Below are 14,647 nucleotides of genomic sequence, written 5' to 3' on the forward strand. Positions count from 1 at the left end.
CTGTTGCGAGTCCCGAGAAGCCAGCCGGCCCACGTGCCCTCCCCTCCCCTACTGCTTGGCGGGAGGCTGTTAGTTTTTTGTGCAGGCAAATGAATGAAGGGTCCTGAGAGCTTCAAAACACTGATGAGAGAGAAAAGGGGAGACCTAAACTAATGGCGAGGCACGCTGAATTCAGGGGTTGAAGTCTCAACACAGTAAGACGTCAGTTCTCCCCAGACTGACCTATGGATTTAGTGCAAAGCCAGGCAAAATCCTAGCACAAGTTTTTGTAGATAGAGACAAGCTGATTCTAAAATTTATATGAAAAAAATAAATAAAATTTAAATGAAAGGGCAAAGAAACTGGAAGAGCTAACACAATTTTGAAAAAGAAGAATAAAGGATCCAGAAATAGACCTCTACCAGTACAGCCAACTGATTTTTGTCAGAAACGCAAAAGAAATTCAATGGAAAAAAAAAAGTCTTTTCCACAAATGGTGCTGGAACAATTAGTCATGTGTTTGCAAAAAAAAATGAACATTAACTTAAACCTTATACATAAATTAACTCAAAATTGATTATAGATCCAGATGTAAAACTATAAACATAGAAGAAAACCCCTGTCAGCAGGGGTTAGGCAGAGAGTTCTTAGATGTGACACAAAAAACACAACCCATAGAAGACAAAAATGTATAATTTGGACTTTATCAAAATTAAAGTAAGAGAATAAAAAGGCAGACTATAGGCTGGGAGAAAATGTCTGCAAAGAACATATCCAAAAGCGGACTTGTATCCAGAATAGATTTAAAAACTCTCAACTCAACAACAGGAAAACTAAGTACTCAGTTGAGAACTTCTCTGGTGGCGCAGTGGTTAGGAATCCGCCTGCCAATGCAGGGGACACGGGTTCGGGCCCTGGTCCGGGAAGATCCCACATGCCGCGGAGCGACGAAGCCCGTGCGCCACAACTACTGAACCTGCGCTCTGGAACCCGTGAGCCACAACTACGGACGCCTACGATCTGCAACAAGAGAAGCCACCGCAACGAGAAGCCCACGCACTGCAACGAAGAGTAGTCCCCACTCGCCGCAACTAGAGAAAGCCCGTGCACAGCAACGAAAACCCAATGCAGCCAAAAATAAATAAATTTATTTAAAAAAAAGAACTCAGTTGAAATGTGGGCAAAAACTTGAATTGACACTTCACCGAAGGGGCCATAAAGTGGCAGATAAGCAGATTAAGAGATGCGCCACATCACTCTGCATCAGGGAAATGCATGGTAAACCCCGATGAGATAACACTGCATACTCATTAGAGTGGCCAAAATTAAAAATAAAACACTGATGATACCAAGTTCTGGGGAGGATAAGCACAGCTGGAGCCCCCGCACACCGCTGCTGAGACGCAACCATAGCCTCTCCACAGAGCCCGGGAACTTATCCTAAAGAACTGTGGGCATTTATCCTAAAGCACTGAAGGCTTATGTTCACACAAAAGCACGTACACAGATGTTTTAGCAGCTGTATTCGTAACTGCCCCAAACCAGAAACAACTTGAACATCCTCCATGGGTTAATGGACGGACAGACTGCGGTTCCATCCAGCTGCAGAATACGACTCAGCAGCAAAAAGGGATGAATTCTAGCTTGCGGGAATCTCGCCGGCATCGTTCTGAGGGAAGGAGGCTGTATGTGTTGTTCCCTGCTGCAGCAGAGGTTGTTAGTGTGGATGCTACACAATATATAACCCCATCTGGACGACAATCTTCAAAAGTTAAAACTATCACGACGAACACGTCTGCGGTTGCCGCGAGTGCGGGTGGGGAAGATGTGGTCATAAAGGGCTAGTACAAAAGAGTCTCGGGGGTGCGGTCATAGAGGTGTTCTGTATCCTCACTGTGGTGGTGAGAACGCTGACGCACACATGAACTGAAATTTACAGAACTGCACACCAAGAGAAAAGAGTCGATTCTGTAGGATAGTTTTACTTTTCTGCTTGCTATTTTAAAAATTAAAAAACCAGAGGGTCTCTGGAATGAGGGACAGCTGATGGCATTCAGCTCCTATCCAAACCAGATGTATTAGGTGACCAAATGCTCACGGACCATCCAATGCAGACCCCACGTCCTTTTCATCCCTTGGCTACCAGACCCTTACCCTCCAGGCGGGCAACTGGGAGAGACCTCCAGAGATCGAACTTGAGGTCTCCCCACCACCAGCCCACCCAGGCCACCACAGCATGAGGCTCAGAACCCACAAGCCCGCTCGGCACCCAAGGCTGCTTTTGAGGCCCCCACTCTTACCTATGAGCAGCGAACCAGGGGATTGAGACAGATGTGACGATGGAGACCAAACAAACAGAAAAACCAACTTGAGGAAACAAGGACTGTACAAACAGGGACAATGACCCGCGAAGCAGGAAAACACTGCTGAGTCGGCAGCCCCGGGGCCACCCCCAGATCCGTGATTCTCTAGGAGAACCTCAGGACTCAGCTGTGGTGGGACCCACAGCTGGGCTTCATAAAGGTCAGAGGAGACAAGGCAAAGCCTGCAAAGGGAAAAGGGCTGCGAGGCAAAGCAGGGGGACAGGCGCCATCTCCCCATGGCCTCCTACTGTGTGTCCCAGGATGCATTGAGCTCCTGAACAACTGACTGTGACAACTCAGGTGACGTACTGTCCACCAGGGAGCTCACTGGAGACACAGCACCCAGGGTTTTGACTGGGGCTGGTATTAGGCTCCCCCAGCCTGTGTCCCAATACGCCAGGCGCCCTGGAGGAAAGCATGGTCAGCACTGTTGGCAGAAACAGTCAGGCCCAGGAACCACTCTCATTAGAGAACGATTCAAGTTCCTAGACACCTGCCAAGGGCCAGCTTTTCAGGCAGACCTTTTTACAGATAGTCACCTTGGCAATCTAGATTCAATACAATCCCTATTAAATTACCAATGGCATTTTTCACAGAACTAGAACAAAAAATTTTTAAATTGGTATCGAAACACAAAACACCCCAAATAGCCAAAGCAATCTTGAGAAAGAAAAACGGAGCTGGAGGAATCACACTCCCTGACTTCAGACCATACTACAAAGCTACAGTAATCAAAACAGTATGGTACTGGCACAAAAACAGAAATATAGATCAATGGATCGGAATAGAAGGCCCAGAAATAAACCCATGCACCTATAGTCACCTAATCTGTGACAAAGGAGGCAAGGATATAAAATGGAGAAAAAACAGTCTCTTCAATAAGTGGTGCTGGAAAAACTGGACAACTACATGTAAAAGAATGAAATTAGAATACTCCTTAACACCATACACAAAAATAAACTCAAAATGCATTAAAGACCTAAATGTAAGACCGGATACTATTAAACTCTTAGAGGAAAACATAGGCAGAACACTCTCTGACATAAATTGCAGCAATATCTTTTTGGATCCACCTCCTAGAGTAATGAAAATAAAAACAAAAAATAAACAAATTGAGCCTAATTAAACTTAAAAGCTTTTGCACAGCAAAGGGAACCAAACACGAAACAAAAAGACAACCCACAGAATGGGAGAAAATATTCGCAAATGAAAAGACCAACAAAAGATTAATCTCCAAAATATACAAACAGCTCACGCAGCTCAATATCAAAAAAACAAACAACGCAATTAAAAAATGGACAGAAGAGGGCTTCCCTGGTGGCGCAGTGGTTGAGAGTCCGCCTGCCGATGCAGGGGACACAGGTTCGTGCCCTGGTCCAGGAAGATCCCACATGCCACAGAGCGGCTAGGCCCGTGAGCCATGGCTGCTGAGCCTGCGCATCCAGAGCCTGTGCTCCACAACAGGAGAGGCCACAGCAGTGAGGGGCCCTCGTACTGCAAAAAAAAAAAAAAAAATGGACAGAAGATCCAAACAGACAATTATCTAAAGAATACATACAGATGTCCAAAAAGCACGTGAAAAGATGTTGAACATCTCTAATTATCAGAGAAATGCAAATCAAAACTACAATGAGGTATTACCTCACACCAGTCAGAATGGCCATCATCAAAAAAATCTGCAAACAATAAATGCTGGAGAGGGTGTGGAGAGAAGGGAACCCTCCTACACTGGTGGTGAGAATATAAATTGGTGCAGCCACTATGGAGAACAGTATGGAGGTTCCTTAAAAAACTAAAAATAAAGTACCATATGACCCAGCAATCCCACTCCTGGGCATATATCCGGAGAAAACTGTAATTCAAAAAGATACATGGGGCTTCCCTGGTGGCACAGTGGTTAAGAATCCACCTGCCAATGCAGGGGACATGGGTTAGAGCCCTGGTCCAGGAAGATCTCACATGCCACGGAGCAACTAAGCCCGTGCGCCACAACTACTGAGCCTGCACTCTAGAGCCCACGAGTCACAACTACTGAGCCCACGTTCCACAGCTACTGAAGCCCATGCACCTAGAGCCCATGCTCCACAACAAGAGATGCCACCGCAATGAGAAGCCTGCACACCGCAATGAAGAATAGCCCCGGCTTGCCGCAACTAGAGAAAAGCCCACATGCAGTAACAAAGACCCAATGCAGCCAAAAATAAATAAATAAATAAATACATTTATATACATAAAAAAAAGATACACGTACCCCAGTGTTCATTGCAGCTCTGTTTACAACAACTAGGACATGGAAGAAACCTAACTGTCCATCAATGGATAGATAATTTATCCAGGAGTGGATAAAGAAGTTGTGGTACATATACACAATGGAATATTACTCAGCCATTAAACAGAATGAAATAATGCCATTTGCAGCAACATGGATGGACCTAGAAATTATCCTAAGTGAAGTAAGTCAGACAGAGAAGGACAAATATCATACGATATTGCTTATATGTGGAATCTAAAAAAATGGTACAAATGAACTTATTTACAAAACAGAAATAGAGCCACAGATGTAGAAAACAAACTTATTGTTACCAGGGGAGATGGGGGAGGGATAAATTGGGAGACTGGGATTGGGAGATCACACCACTATATATAAAATAGATACCTAACAAGGAGCTACTGTGTAGCACAGGGAATTCTACTCAATACTCTGTAATTATCTATATAGGAAAAGAATGTAAAAAGGGTGGATATGTGTATATGTATAACTGATTCACTTTACTGTGTACCTGAAACTAACACAACATTGTAAATCAACTATACTCCAATAAAAATCTTTTAAACTGAAGGAAAATGATTTTTTAACCTACAATTCTATACCCTAACTATCAATCAAGTATAAGGGTAGAATAAGGATATTTTCAGACATAAGAGATCATAAAACAAGTATCTCCCATTAACCTCTTCTCAGAAAGCTACAGGAGGATGTGCTCCAGCAAAATCAAAGAGGAAACAAAGCAAGAGCAAGACACAGAATCCAGGGACAGGGACCCACCAGGAGAGGAACAGGGGACTCCCAAGGTAAACAGCAGCACTAAACTGGCTGGTTCAAAATAAGTGAGGACTAGGCAAGCACTGCTGCTGTAACAAGGAAGCATAGGGCTCCTCCTGAGTGGAGGGTCGCTACCTGCACCTGAAGAACCCTGTGGTGTAGCAGAGGAGACCTCACACTTGGTAACCCCTGATCCCAGGAACCTAATCTCTTTGCCGTCTGGCTGTGAGATCCTAAATGAGGAAATGGGGTTGATGATCATACTTCTCATGTAGGGCCACTGTGGGTGAGGGGCGACAGGCGATGGGCAGATGGCTGGGAAAAGCACCTCTCAAACCAGCTGGCCTGGCTCACTCTTACCTCTAGTTCACTGAAGGACACAGACCGTGATGGAAGGCAGGAAACACACTTGATCTCTATGGTCAGGGGGTTTAAGTCCCGCTTTTGCTCTTCAGTCATGAGGGGAACTTCTGTTTTTAGGGTCAAAAAACAATCTAAGACGTTGGCTGACCTCCCACTGCCATGACTCACGACAGTTTGCCATCCTGCAGGGAGATACACACAGCGTTAGAATGTTATTCAGAATGGCCCCGAAACCAGCACAGGAGGGATCAGGCAACCTGAGAGCCAAAGATAAAATTACACCGAAAAGAGGAAAACTTTAAAAAATAATAATTGGGAAACATCTACAGGCAGTATGTCTGCACCACTTTTTCAACTGGGGTCCCATAGGTTCTCTAAGAGAATTTCATTTTGTGATTTAATATTGATGATCACCTTGTGAAATAAGCATTTCCTGAATCACCTATAGGCTATAATCAGGAACAATGACGCTTGGGTCCCACCCCCAGGCTCATGGGCTTGGTCTGGGCTGTAGCCTCCACACTGGGATTTTTAAAATCTCTCCAAGTAATTCCAGAACCACCAGACTTGCGCTGCGAGTCCCATAGTTACTGGCCGTATGTGGATATTTATGTTTAAATTAATTAAAATTAAATATAATTTAAAATGCACTTCCTTCAGACTTCGCCATTGGTCCAGTGCTTAAGACTCCGCGCTTCCACTGCAGGGGGCCCAGGTTCAATCCCTGGTCGGGGAACTAAGATCCCACATGCCGCACAGCATGGCCAATAAATTAACTAATTAATTAATTAAGAGGCACTTCCTTCATCACATGAGTCCCACGTCACACGCTCAGCAGCCATGTGTGGCTATGAGCAGACACAGAACAAGTCCTTCACTGCAGAAAGCTCTGGAGCACTTCTCCAGGCAGTTCTCTTAGACTAGAACACATTCAGGAACAAATAACACCAGTGTCTGTGTTTGGTGCCCAGTGGCGTCACTTTCACCGTTGTAATGCAGGGAGGGAAGTGTAGGTACTGACATAGAACACAAGTGGTACATTCGAGCCAAATCCAGCCTGGAACACCTCCCGCTGTGACAGTTGTGCAACAGTGCAACTGCAGAAAAGGGTGGGTGATTTGACCACTGCAGGGCACGTGGGCAGCTGTGAGAATACTTTTCTCGCAAAAGGGGCCCATACATTTCACCAGGTGGAGAGACACTGGTGAAGGCCAAAAAAAAAAAATGCTCCCGATTTGCAAGCAGATTTTTCAAACCCTAAATCCGACTGTTAGGCATCATGGGACCTACGACAAGTCAGAGGCTCTTTGAGGCTCGATTTCGTCGTGTGCCAAATGGACAGAGATACCACCTTTCTTAGGGTTAAGAGGATGAAGAGGGATTATGTACGGGAAAGTGTCAGGTACACTGCCCCTCCTAGCACAGGGTCTGCGCTCAAAAAGACCAATTCCATTTCTTTCATGATGCTGGTAAATATATTTTTAGGGCATGTGAGAGCCCCATCACTCACACTCAGAAAGAGCAGTTGCTTCCAGAACAAGTCCTGGGCCCGAGGTGTACACTGTCTGCCTGGGCCGTGGGCATCTCCTGGGGACCCCCCACTTCTCCCTGTGACTCTCTTCAAAACCAACTCATTAAGACCATAGCCAATTCTGATTTGTGTTCTAGAACTTTGCCAGCCTTTTCATAGAAGATTGTCCAGTTTAGAAAGACTCCTTAGTGCAAACACCTACTCATATCAACATTCAGAAATCTCAGGTGATGTCAGCCATGATCCAGGGCAGGGATCTAAACTTCAGCACTACTGACACTTGAGGACTGATAATTATTCGTCATGAGGACCACCCTGTGCATCATGGGACATTCAGCAGTGTCCCACTCCCACCTGTGACACCCAAAGATGCCTCACAGAGTGCCAAGTGTCCCCGGGGGCATAAGTGCCCAAGGTGAGAACCACTGTCCCACGTAAGGAACAAGGCAAGGGCAAGTGGCCACCACAGGGTCTGTGCACCTACAGCTGCCGGACTTGAACACGATAGGTCCAGGGATGTCAAGTGATCGTCCAAGGACTCTTGGCCAATATGCAGCAGAACCAGTGTCAAAACCAGTCCTGCGTGGCTAAAAGTGTGGCCCCTTCTCTGTGAAGTAAACATAAGAGTTCACTCCAAACACAGAACCTTTCTAGACACTTACTGGCCAACAATATTTACCACTAAGGTATGCAAAGTCTGCGGCCTAATCTTAACTTGAAGATGGGGCTTCCCTGGCAGTGCAGTGGTTGAGAATCTGCCTGCCAATGCAGGAGACACGGGTTCGAGCCCTGGTCCAGGAAGATCCCACATGCTATGGAGCAATGAAGCCCGTGCATCACAACTACTGAGCCTGCGCGCCACAACTACTGAACCCACGTGCCGCAACTACTGAAGCCCACACGCCTAGAGCCCATGCTCTGCAACAAGAGAAGCCACCGCAATGAGAGGCCCGTGCACCGCAACAAAGAGTAGCCCCTGCTCGCCGCAACTAGAGAATGCCCACACGCAGCAACGGAGACCCAACGCAGCCAAAAATAAACACAATAAAATAATTTTACAAAAATTAAATTGAAGATGACTAAAAATAATCATTCTAGTTGTGGAATAATCTTATGCTATTCTATTTTATGGCAAAAAGAAACCTACAATTGGCCTGCTGCACCACGGCCACTTGCAGTCATGACCACAAGCTGTGGCCTCGGTGCCAGGGAGCAGGGATCTTTCTGCCCCCCTTGCCGGAGGCCCAGGGCCCTACACACAGCCCACCCAGATGTCCGGGCGAGGCAGCTGCCACCTCTCACCAGTAACCTGCCTGAGCTCTGCCGTGCGCAGGGCTCCCCACCAAGCTGTTTACACACATTATCTCTCATGATCCTTCCTACAGCCCCCTGGGGTGGGAGTTACTGTCCCCATTTTACAGATGAGGAAACTGAGACTCACAGAAAGCAGGCGACCTGCTGGTAAAGGGCTGAGCCAGGATTCAAAGTCTGTTTGTCACTCTTGCAATAACTGTCACTGTACAGGGCCGTGGCGGCACAAGTTAAACGGGGCGGAGGCCCAGGCACCTCTTGGCTTCACCTGCTGGAAATGGTCACACCGGGCACACCAGGACCATTCAGCATCTCCCTCCCCTCACAGCAAAGTAAGGAGCAGGTCAGGCAGGTCCCCTGGGGCCCGCCCACCTGGAGCAGCACCGGCTGCTTCTGCGTTCAAGACCAAAGAAGCATGAACCAAAGTCACTGTCCCAGGCGGGGCCACGTGGCCGCTGCGTGAAAGGCCCGGTCCTCCTGGACACGGCTCAGCAGTGGGTAAGAGTCTCTGAAAACTCACTTTGGGTGAAACTAATTTTCAAAAATCCATCTAAACGTGTGGACAAAAAAGTTAATAGTTCCTCAAAACATATCGACATCAACCCAAGCGCTTGTGGAAATAAGGATTTTCCCGGCACCCCCGGCACTGGACTCTGACCCTATGGGGTTTCACTGACCCTCCGTGTCTGCCTAAGTTTCTCCAGATAGGCCAGAAGGGGGCACTCGTTCACCCTGATGGCCAAAAACCCCACAATGAAACATGTGAAATTATTTTCTCTAAAAAGAAGAGGGTTCCCCCCATATTCCCTTTTTAAAATAAAGTCACTTAATTTTACCCAAAATATATTCTGAGCCTTCCATTATCTAAACATATGGACATAATAAATACCTACTTATTCTTTATCAAACTGAGTTTATAAACGGTGACAGATCTTACAAAGCAAATGAAGCAAACCCCTGTTCTGCCACTGAGCTGTGTGCCTTCAGGTTTAGCTGCTTCACTTCTCTGAGTTTTGATTCCTCCCTGAAAAAATCGTGACAATGATAACCACGCCCTATACCACCAGCACCAGTTCACTGGGAAGATCAGAGTTGGCCGTGAGAAGTGAATGATAGGGCATAAATACTGGTCGCCTTTCCTCATTTCCTTTACTAGACGTCTTTGTAAAAATCTGCAGGAACGTGTTTATACCAAGTAGCATCTTATGTAGCAAACAAAACCATGACGTTTCTTTTTTTTTTTTTTTTTTTTTTTTTTGCGGTACGCGGGCCTCTCACTGTCGCGGCCCCTCCCGTTGCGGAGCACAGGCTCCGGACGCGCAGGCTCAGCGGCCATGGCTCACAGGCCCAGCCGCTCCGCGGCATGTGGGATCTTCCCGGACCGGGGCACGATCCTGTGTCTCCTGCATCGGCAGGCGGACTCTCAACCACTGCGCCACCAGGGAAGCCCATGACGTTTCTTACTCTCACATTTGCTTGGACTTTGGAATCAGACCTGGGTTCAAACCCAGGCTTCTCTTACTCGCTGCGTCATCTTGGCCGACGCGTTTGACCTCGCTGCGCCTCCATTTCCCGCTCTGTATAGTGGAGACACGCCCACTTGGCGGGGGTGGCTGAGAGCATAGGGCAGGGGCTCGGCCACTGCGAGTGTCCTGTTTACCGGCATTCTAGCCACACGGGTCAAGGAGACCGGACGCTGCTGGGAACGGGTGTGGCTACCTGCGAGGAGCGGCATCACCGCCAGCTGCATGGCGAACGTGCCCTGCTTCCCGTGGCCTGCCAGCCTGGAGTCTGCCTCCATGCGAGATTTCTCCCTCCTCCTCTGGCTTTTCCTCCCCGCGTCTGATTCTTTCCGTTTAACTGTGAAATCAGAGGAAGGGAATAAACGTTAAGAGGAGCTCCTGTCCCAGAGGCTGTACGTGGCTGCTTCACGCGGCAGGGATGCGGAAGGCTCTGGCGGCTCCCTGGAGGCAGAGTCTGTGCTCCTCGTCTATCCCAGCAACCGGGAGACGCATCCCAACGCGGACAGCAGTCGTCGGTTACACGTAGCAAGAAATTACGGGGTCCTGATCCCCCAACTCGCCACTACCCAGAGCCAGCTGTGACGACACCAGCACCACACAATACCCAAGTTCTCCTCTCCGTCGGCTTATAACCTCAGCGCAGCACTGAGGGTTGGGCTTTGAAGCTGAACCACCAAAGTTCTAGAATCAGCTCTCTCCCTCCTGCAGGGAAAACTTCTTAACCATTCTGAGCCTCGACGCCCCCGTCTGTCGAATGGGGGCAGCACCTGCCTCCTCAGGGCATCGAGAAGAGTCAGTGGGCAAAGGCACATAAGATGCTCATCTCAGCACCCAGCTTAGATCAAGAAGAAAAAGGAGATGATAAGACACATAAGTGTGGGTAACTAAAACCATGAGCTATAGGTTCTGTGACAGAGAGACCAATAAGACAGACCATTGCAGGCAAGCCCAGAAATAGAGCCACACACATAGGGAGACTTAACAGAGGCCAGAGGTGGCATTTCAAATCAGTGGGAAAAGATGGACCAGTCCATCAATGATACTGACTGTCCATCTGGAGGCAAATGAAATTATAGGGCACCTCGTTCCGTATGCAAAATGAGTTGCACACTGAAGGTGGAAAACAAACACTTCAAAATCATTAGAAGAATATTTGGGAGACTAGACTGCCATCTGTTTGAGGAAGGGTCTCTCAAGTGTTACCCAAAGTACAAACTGGACGGCAAGAGGTGAACACTCGGGGTACACAACAAGACACCCTACATGAAGGGAAAGGGTAAGATACAGACCCCAGCCTGTGAGGTTTACAGTGCACGAAACTACGCAGAGTTATTCAAAAGACCTTAAAAAAAAAAGGTTTGGGGATCAACAAGAAAAAGAATTTAAACACAACAGAACGACATAAGTGAAGAAATGGGAATAGGAAAATGACCTAAGTGCTGACCAGATAAGCATTCTAGATAGTCTCCATCCCTATAATCAGGAACTGGGCCCCTGACTATGCAAGGGTGATGTGGAGAAGCGCGAATTCTCGGGGTTGCTGTCAGGAGGGCAAAGAAGTACAACCGGGACCCTAAACAGGCAGCATACCCTGAGCGGTCACAGCGCATTTCCTACGCCCGTGATCCCACCGGGCATGCACCCTACACCCTCCAACGCGTGCGCTGGAACCCCGCGCAAGGACAGTTCCTGGTAAGAGCAGGAAACTGGTGACTATTCAAACATCCCTCAGCGGGGCCTGCAGGGATGAAGGGGGCACTAGCCGACAGGGCACTTTACAGAAGGTAGAAGGGGCTGGACTGAGATGTACTGACACCAATAAATCTTAGAAATAAAGTCGAGAGAAAGAGCAAGCTGCTGTTAAATACGCATGCGTGGAGTCATTTCTGTAACTCACGAAACCAAAAATCACTATAGGGCTTCCCTGGTGGCGCAGTGGTTGAGAGTCTGCCTGCCGATGCAGGGAACACGGGTTCGTGCCTCGGTCCGGGAGGATCCCACATGCCGCGGAGCGGCTGGGCCCGTGAGCCATGGCCGCTGAGCCTGCGCATCCGGAGCCTGTGCTCCGCAACGGGAGAGGCCACGACAGTGAGAGGCCCGCGAACCGCAAAAACAAAAATACAAAAAAAAAATCACTACAATGTTGTATGAACGTGTGAGAAAGAGGGGGGCGAGGGGGGAGGGTTACACCGATTTCTAGGCGAGGGTGGCTGTACGCTTCTCAAAAGCACGGGAAGCCAAGGGCGCATAAACTGTATCTGTAGCCTCTTATTTCTTTAAAAAAAACAGAAAAGAAAGAAAGAAAAGAAAAAAGGAACAAGAAGGAAATAAAGGAAATACGGCAAAATATTAATACCTAAATTGTGGGTACATCGTTGTACATTTTTCTGTGTACTTTTCTCTACTTCAAAAAAAGAAGCATGGCTTGAAAACCTCATTAAAATGCTTAAAGGACATTAAAAAGCACTGAGGCTGTTTAACCTGGAAAGAGAAAACTCGGAAGGAGTTGCAAGGTGTTCCTAGTCTTTTAGGGCCTGAAAAACAGGACTGATGTTACTCCCCTACATCTCCTACGGCCAGTGAGGAGCCTGACTCCAGAAGCTTCAGGGTTGGACTAGAACCGGGAAAAGCAGATTGACTGAGGGTTAAGGAAACGATTTGCAGCAGTTACAGCTCAACAAATGGGAAACGGGAAGCAACTGCCCCGGCTCTAGAATTTTCCACCTCATACTGGAAACACAACCGCTTGCTGAAACACTGCTGAGGAGATCTAGGCCAAGAACGAGGAGGTAGATTCAGGGACCCGAGGGTCCTTGCTGGGAGTCGGACACAGATCACATGCTTTCAGGAGTGCCATTTCCCTCATTCCACCATAAGAAGCAAATGGCTTCTCATCTTCCAAAGACAGCCTCTCCACCCCCACATCCCACATACCCACCCTACACAGCATCTATCACATAGAAGTGTAATTATTTATCTGGAAGTCTCTGGTCAATATTAGAGATTTTCATGTTTCCCATACACACAACACCATGGACCAGGAGCACAGAAATACTGGTGGAGTGGGAAAGGATGGGATGGGATGGGATGGCATGGGATGGCATGGGATGGCATGGGATGGCATGGGATGGGAAAGGATGGGAAGGGATGGGATGGGATGGGATGGCATGGGATGGGAAAGGATGGGAAGGGATAGGATGGGATGGGATGGGATGGGATGGCATGGGATGGCATGGGATGGCATGGGATGGCATGGGATGGCATGGGATAGGATGGATGGACGGACGGATGAGGTGAGATGGACCGGGTAAGTTAAAATTGCATGTAGTAGTTTTTACTTTTGAATAAAATTTGAATCTTATTGAAGTATCTTGAATTTGAAATATTTCATAATTCTTTTCCAGGTCTACTTATACTATAAATTTCCGAAGTCCCATCCTAACTTACTTTGAAATGTTTGCTTTTCCAACAAGTTTGTTAAGCTGCTAAATGACGGCCTCTCAATTAACTCCTCCATGTCTGTCATGGTTGCCCCTCCCAAAGCAATAACTGGTCTTGAAGTACCACATCTAGAAAATTCACAAAGAGAAAAATAAATGAAAGTGAGAAAAATCAGGGACCAGATCTAGTAATTTATTTACTGGACTGCATGTAAGCAGACTTTTAAAAATATAACACCGCATTCCTCTAACCCACTGCTTCTCAAATTTCAACATGCATATGAATCACTGAATAAAATGCAGATTGTGGTTCAGCAAGCCTGGGGTGTCCCTAAGATTCCCATTTCTAACAAGCTCCCAGTCATGCTGAGGCTGGCAGTCTGCAGACAAACTTGCATTATCATTTATGATGGAAAAAATAATATATTTTATAAAAAGCAACTGAAACTCTAAAATATTTAGGAATTCTTTTACAGGAATTATCCACAACAACTATAGGAAGAAAAAAAATCAACCCTATTAAAATTCATAAAGGAGGAGCTGAATTAGGCGAAAAGATACACCATGATCATGGATGGGAGAACTACAAAATGTAAAAATGTCAATTCACTACCCTGAGAAAACCATAAGTCAAAAAGAGTCATGTACCAGTCCCTCCGATCAGGAAACTTGCACAAGCCTCTTAGATAGCCTGATCCACCAGAGGGCTGACAGCAGAAGCAAGAAGAACTACAATCCTGCAGCCTGTGGAACAAACACCACATTCACAGAAAGACAGACAAGATGAAAAGGCAGAGGGCTATGTACCAATTGAAGGAACAAGATAAAACCCCAGAAAAACAACTAAATGAAGTGGAGATAGGCAACCTTCCAGAAAAAGAATTCAGAATCATGATAGTGAAGATGATCCAGGACCTCGGAAAAAGAATGGAGGCAGAGATCGAGAAGATGCAAGAAATGTTGAACAAAGACCTAGAAGCATTAAAGAACAAACAAACAGAGCTGAACAATACAAAAACTGAAATGAAAACTACACTAGAAGGAATCAATAGCAGAATAAGTGAGGCAGAAGAATGGATAAGTGACCTGGAAGA

General features: G+C 46.9%; 1 protein-coding gene across 2 annotated transcripts in view; it reads right to left on the bottom strand.

Annotated features, from left to right (window-relative positions):
* Window positions 1-14,647, bottom strand: part of CFAP92 (cilia and flagella associated protein 92 (putative)) — a 102,527-nt gene that overhangs the window by 56,224 nt on the left and 31,656 nt on the right. For both annotated transcript variants that reach the window (XM_079935653.1, XM_079935652.1), the window contains exons 7-9: window positions 13,561-13,682; window positions 10,310-10,450; window positions 5,746-5,930 (exon numbers count right to left, since the gene is read on the bottom strand). In XM_079935653.1, the coding sequence (XP_079791779.1) occupies window positions 5,746-5,930; window positions 10,310-10,450; window positions 13,561-13,682 (448 nt within the window). The remainder of the gene's footprint in view (window positions 1-5,745; window positions 5,931-10,309; window positions 10,451-13,560; window positions 13,683-14,647) is intronic.

Source organism: Stenella coeruleoalba (assembly GCF_951394435.1).
Source record: "Stenella coeruleoalba genome assembly, chromosome: 10".
Taxonomy (NCBI): domain Eukaryota; kingdom Metazoa; phylum Chordata; class Mammalia; order Artiodactyla; family Delphinidae; genus Stenella; species Stenella coeruleoalba.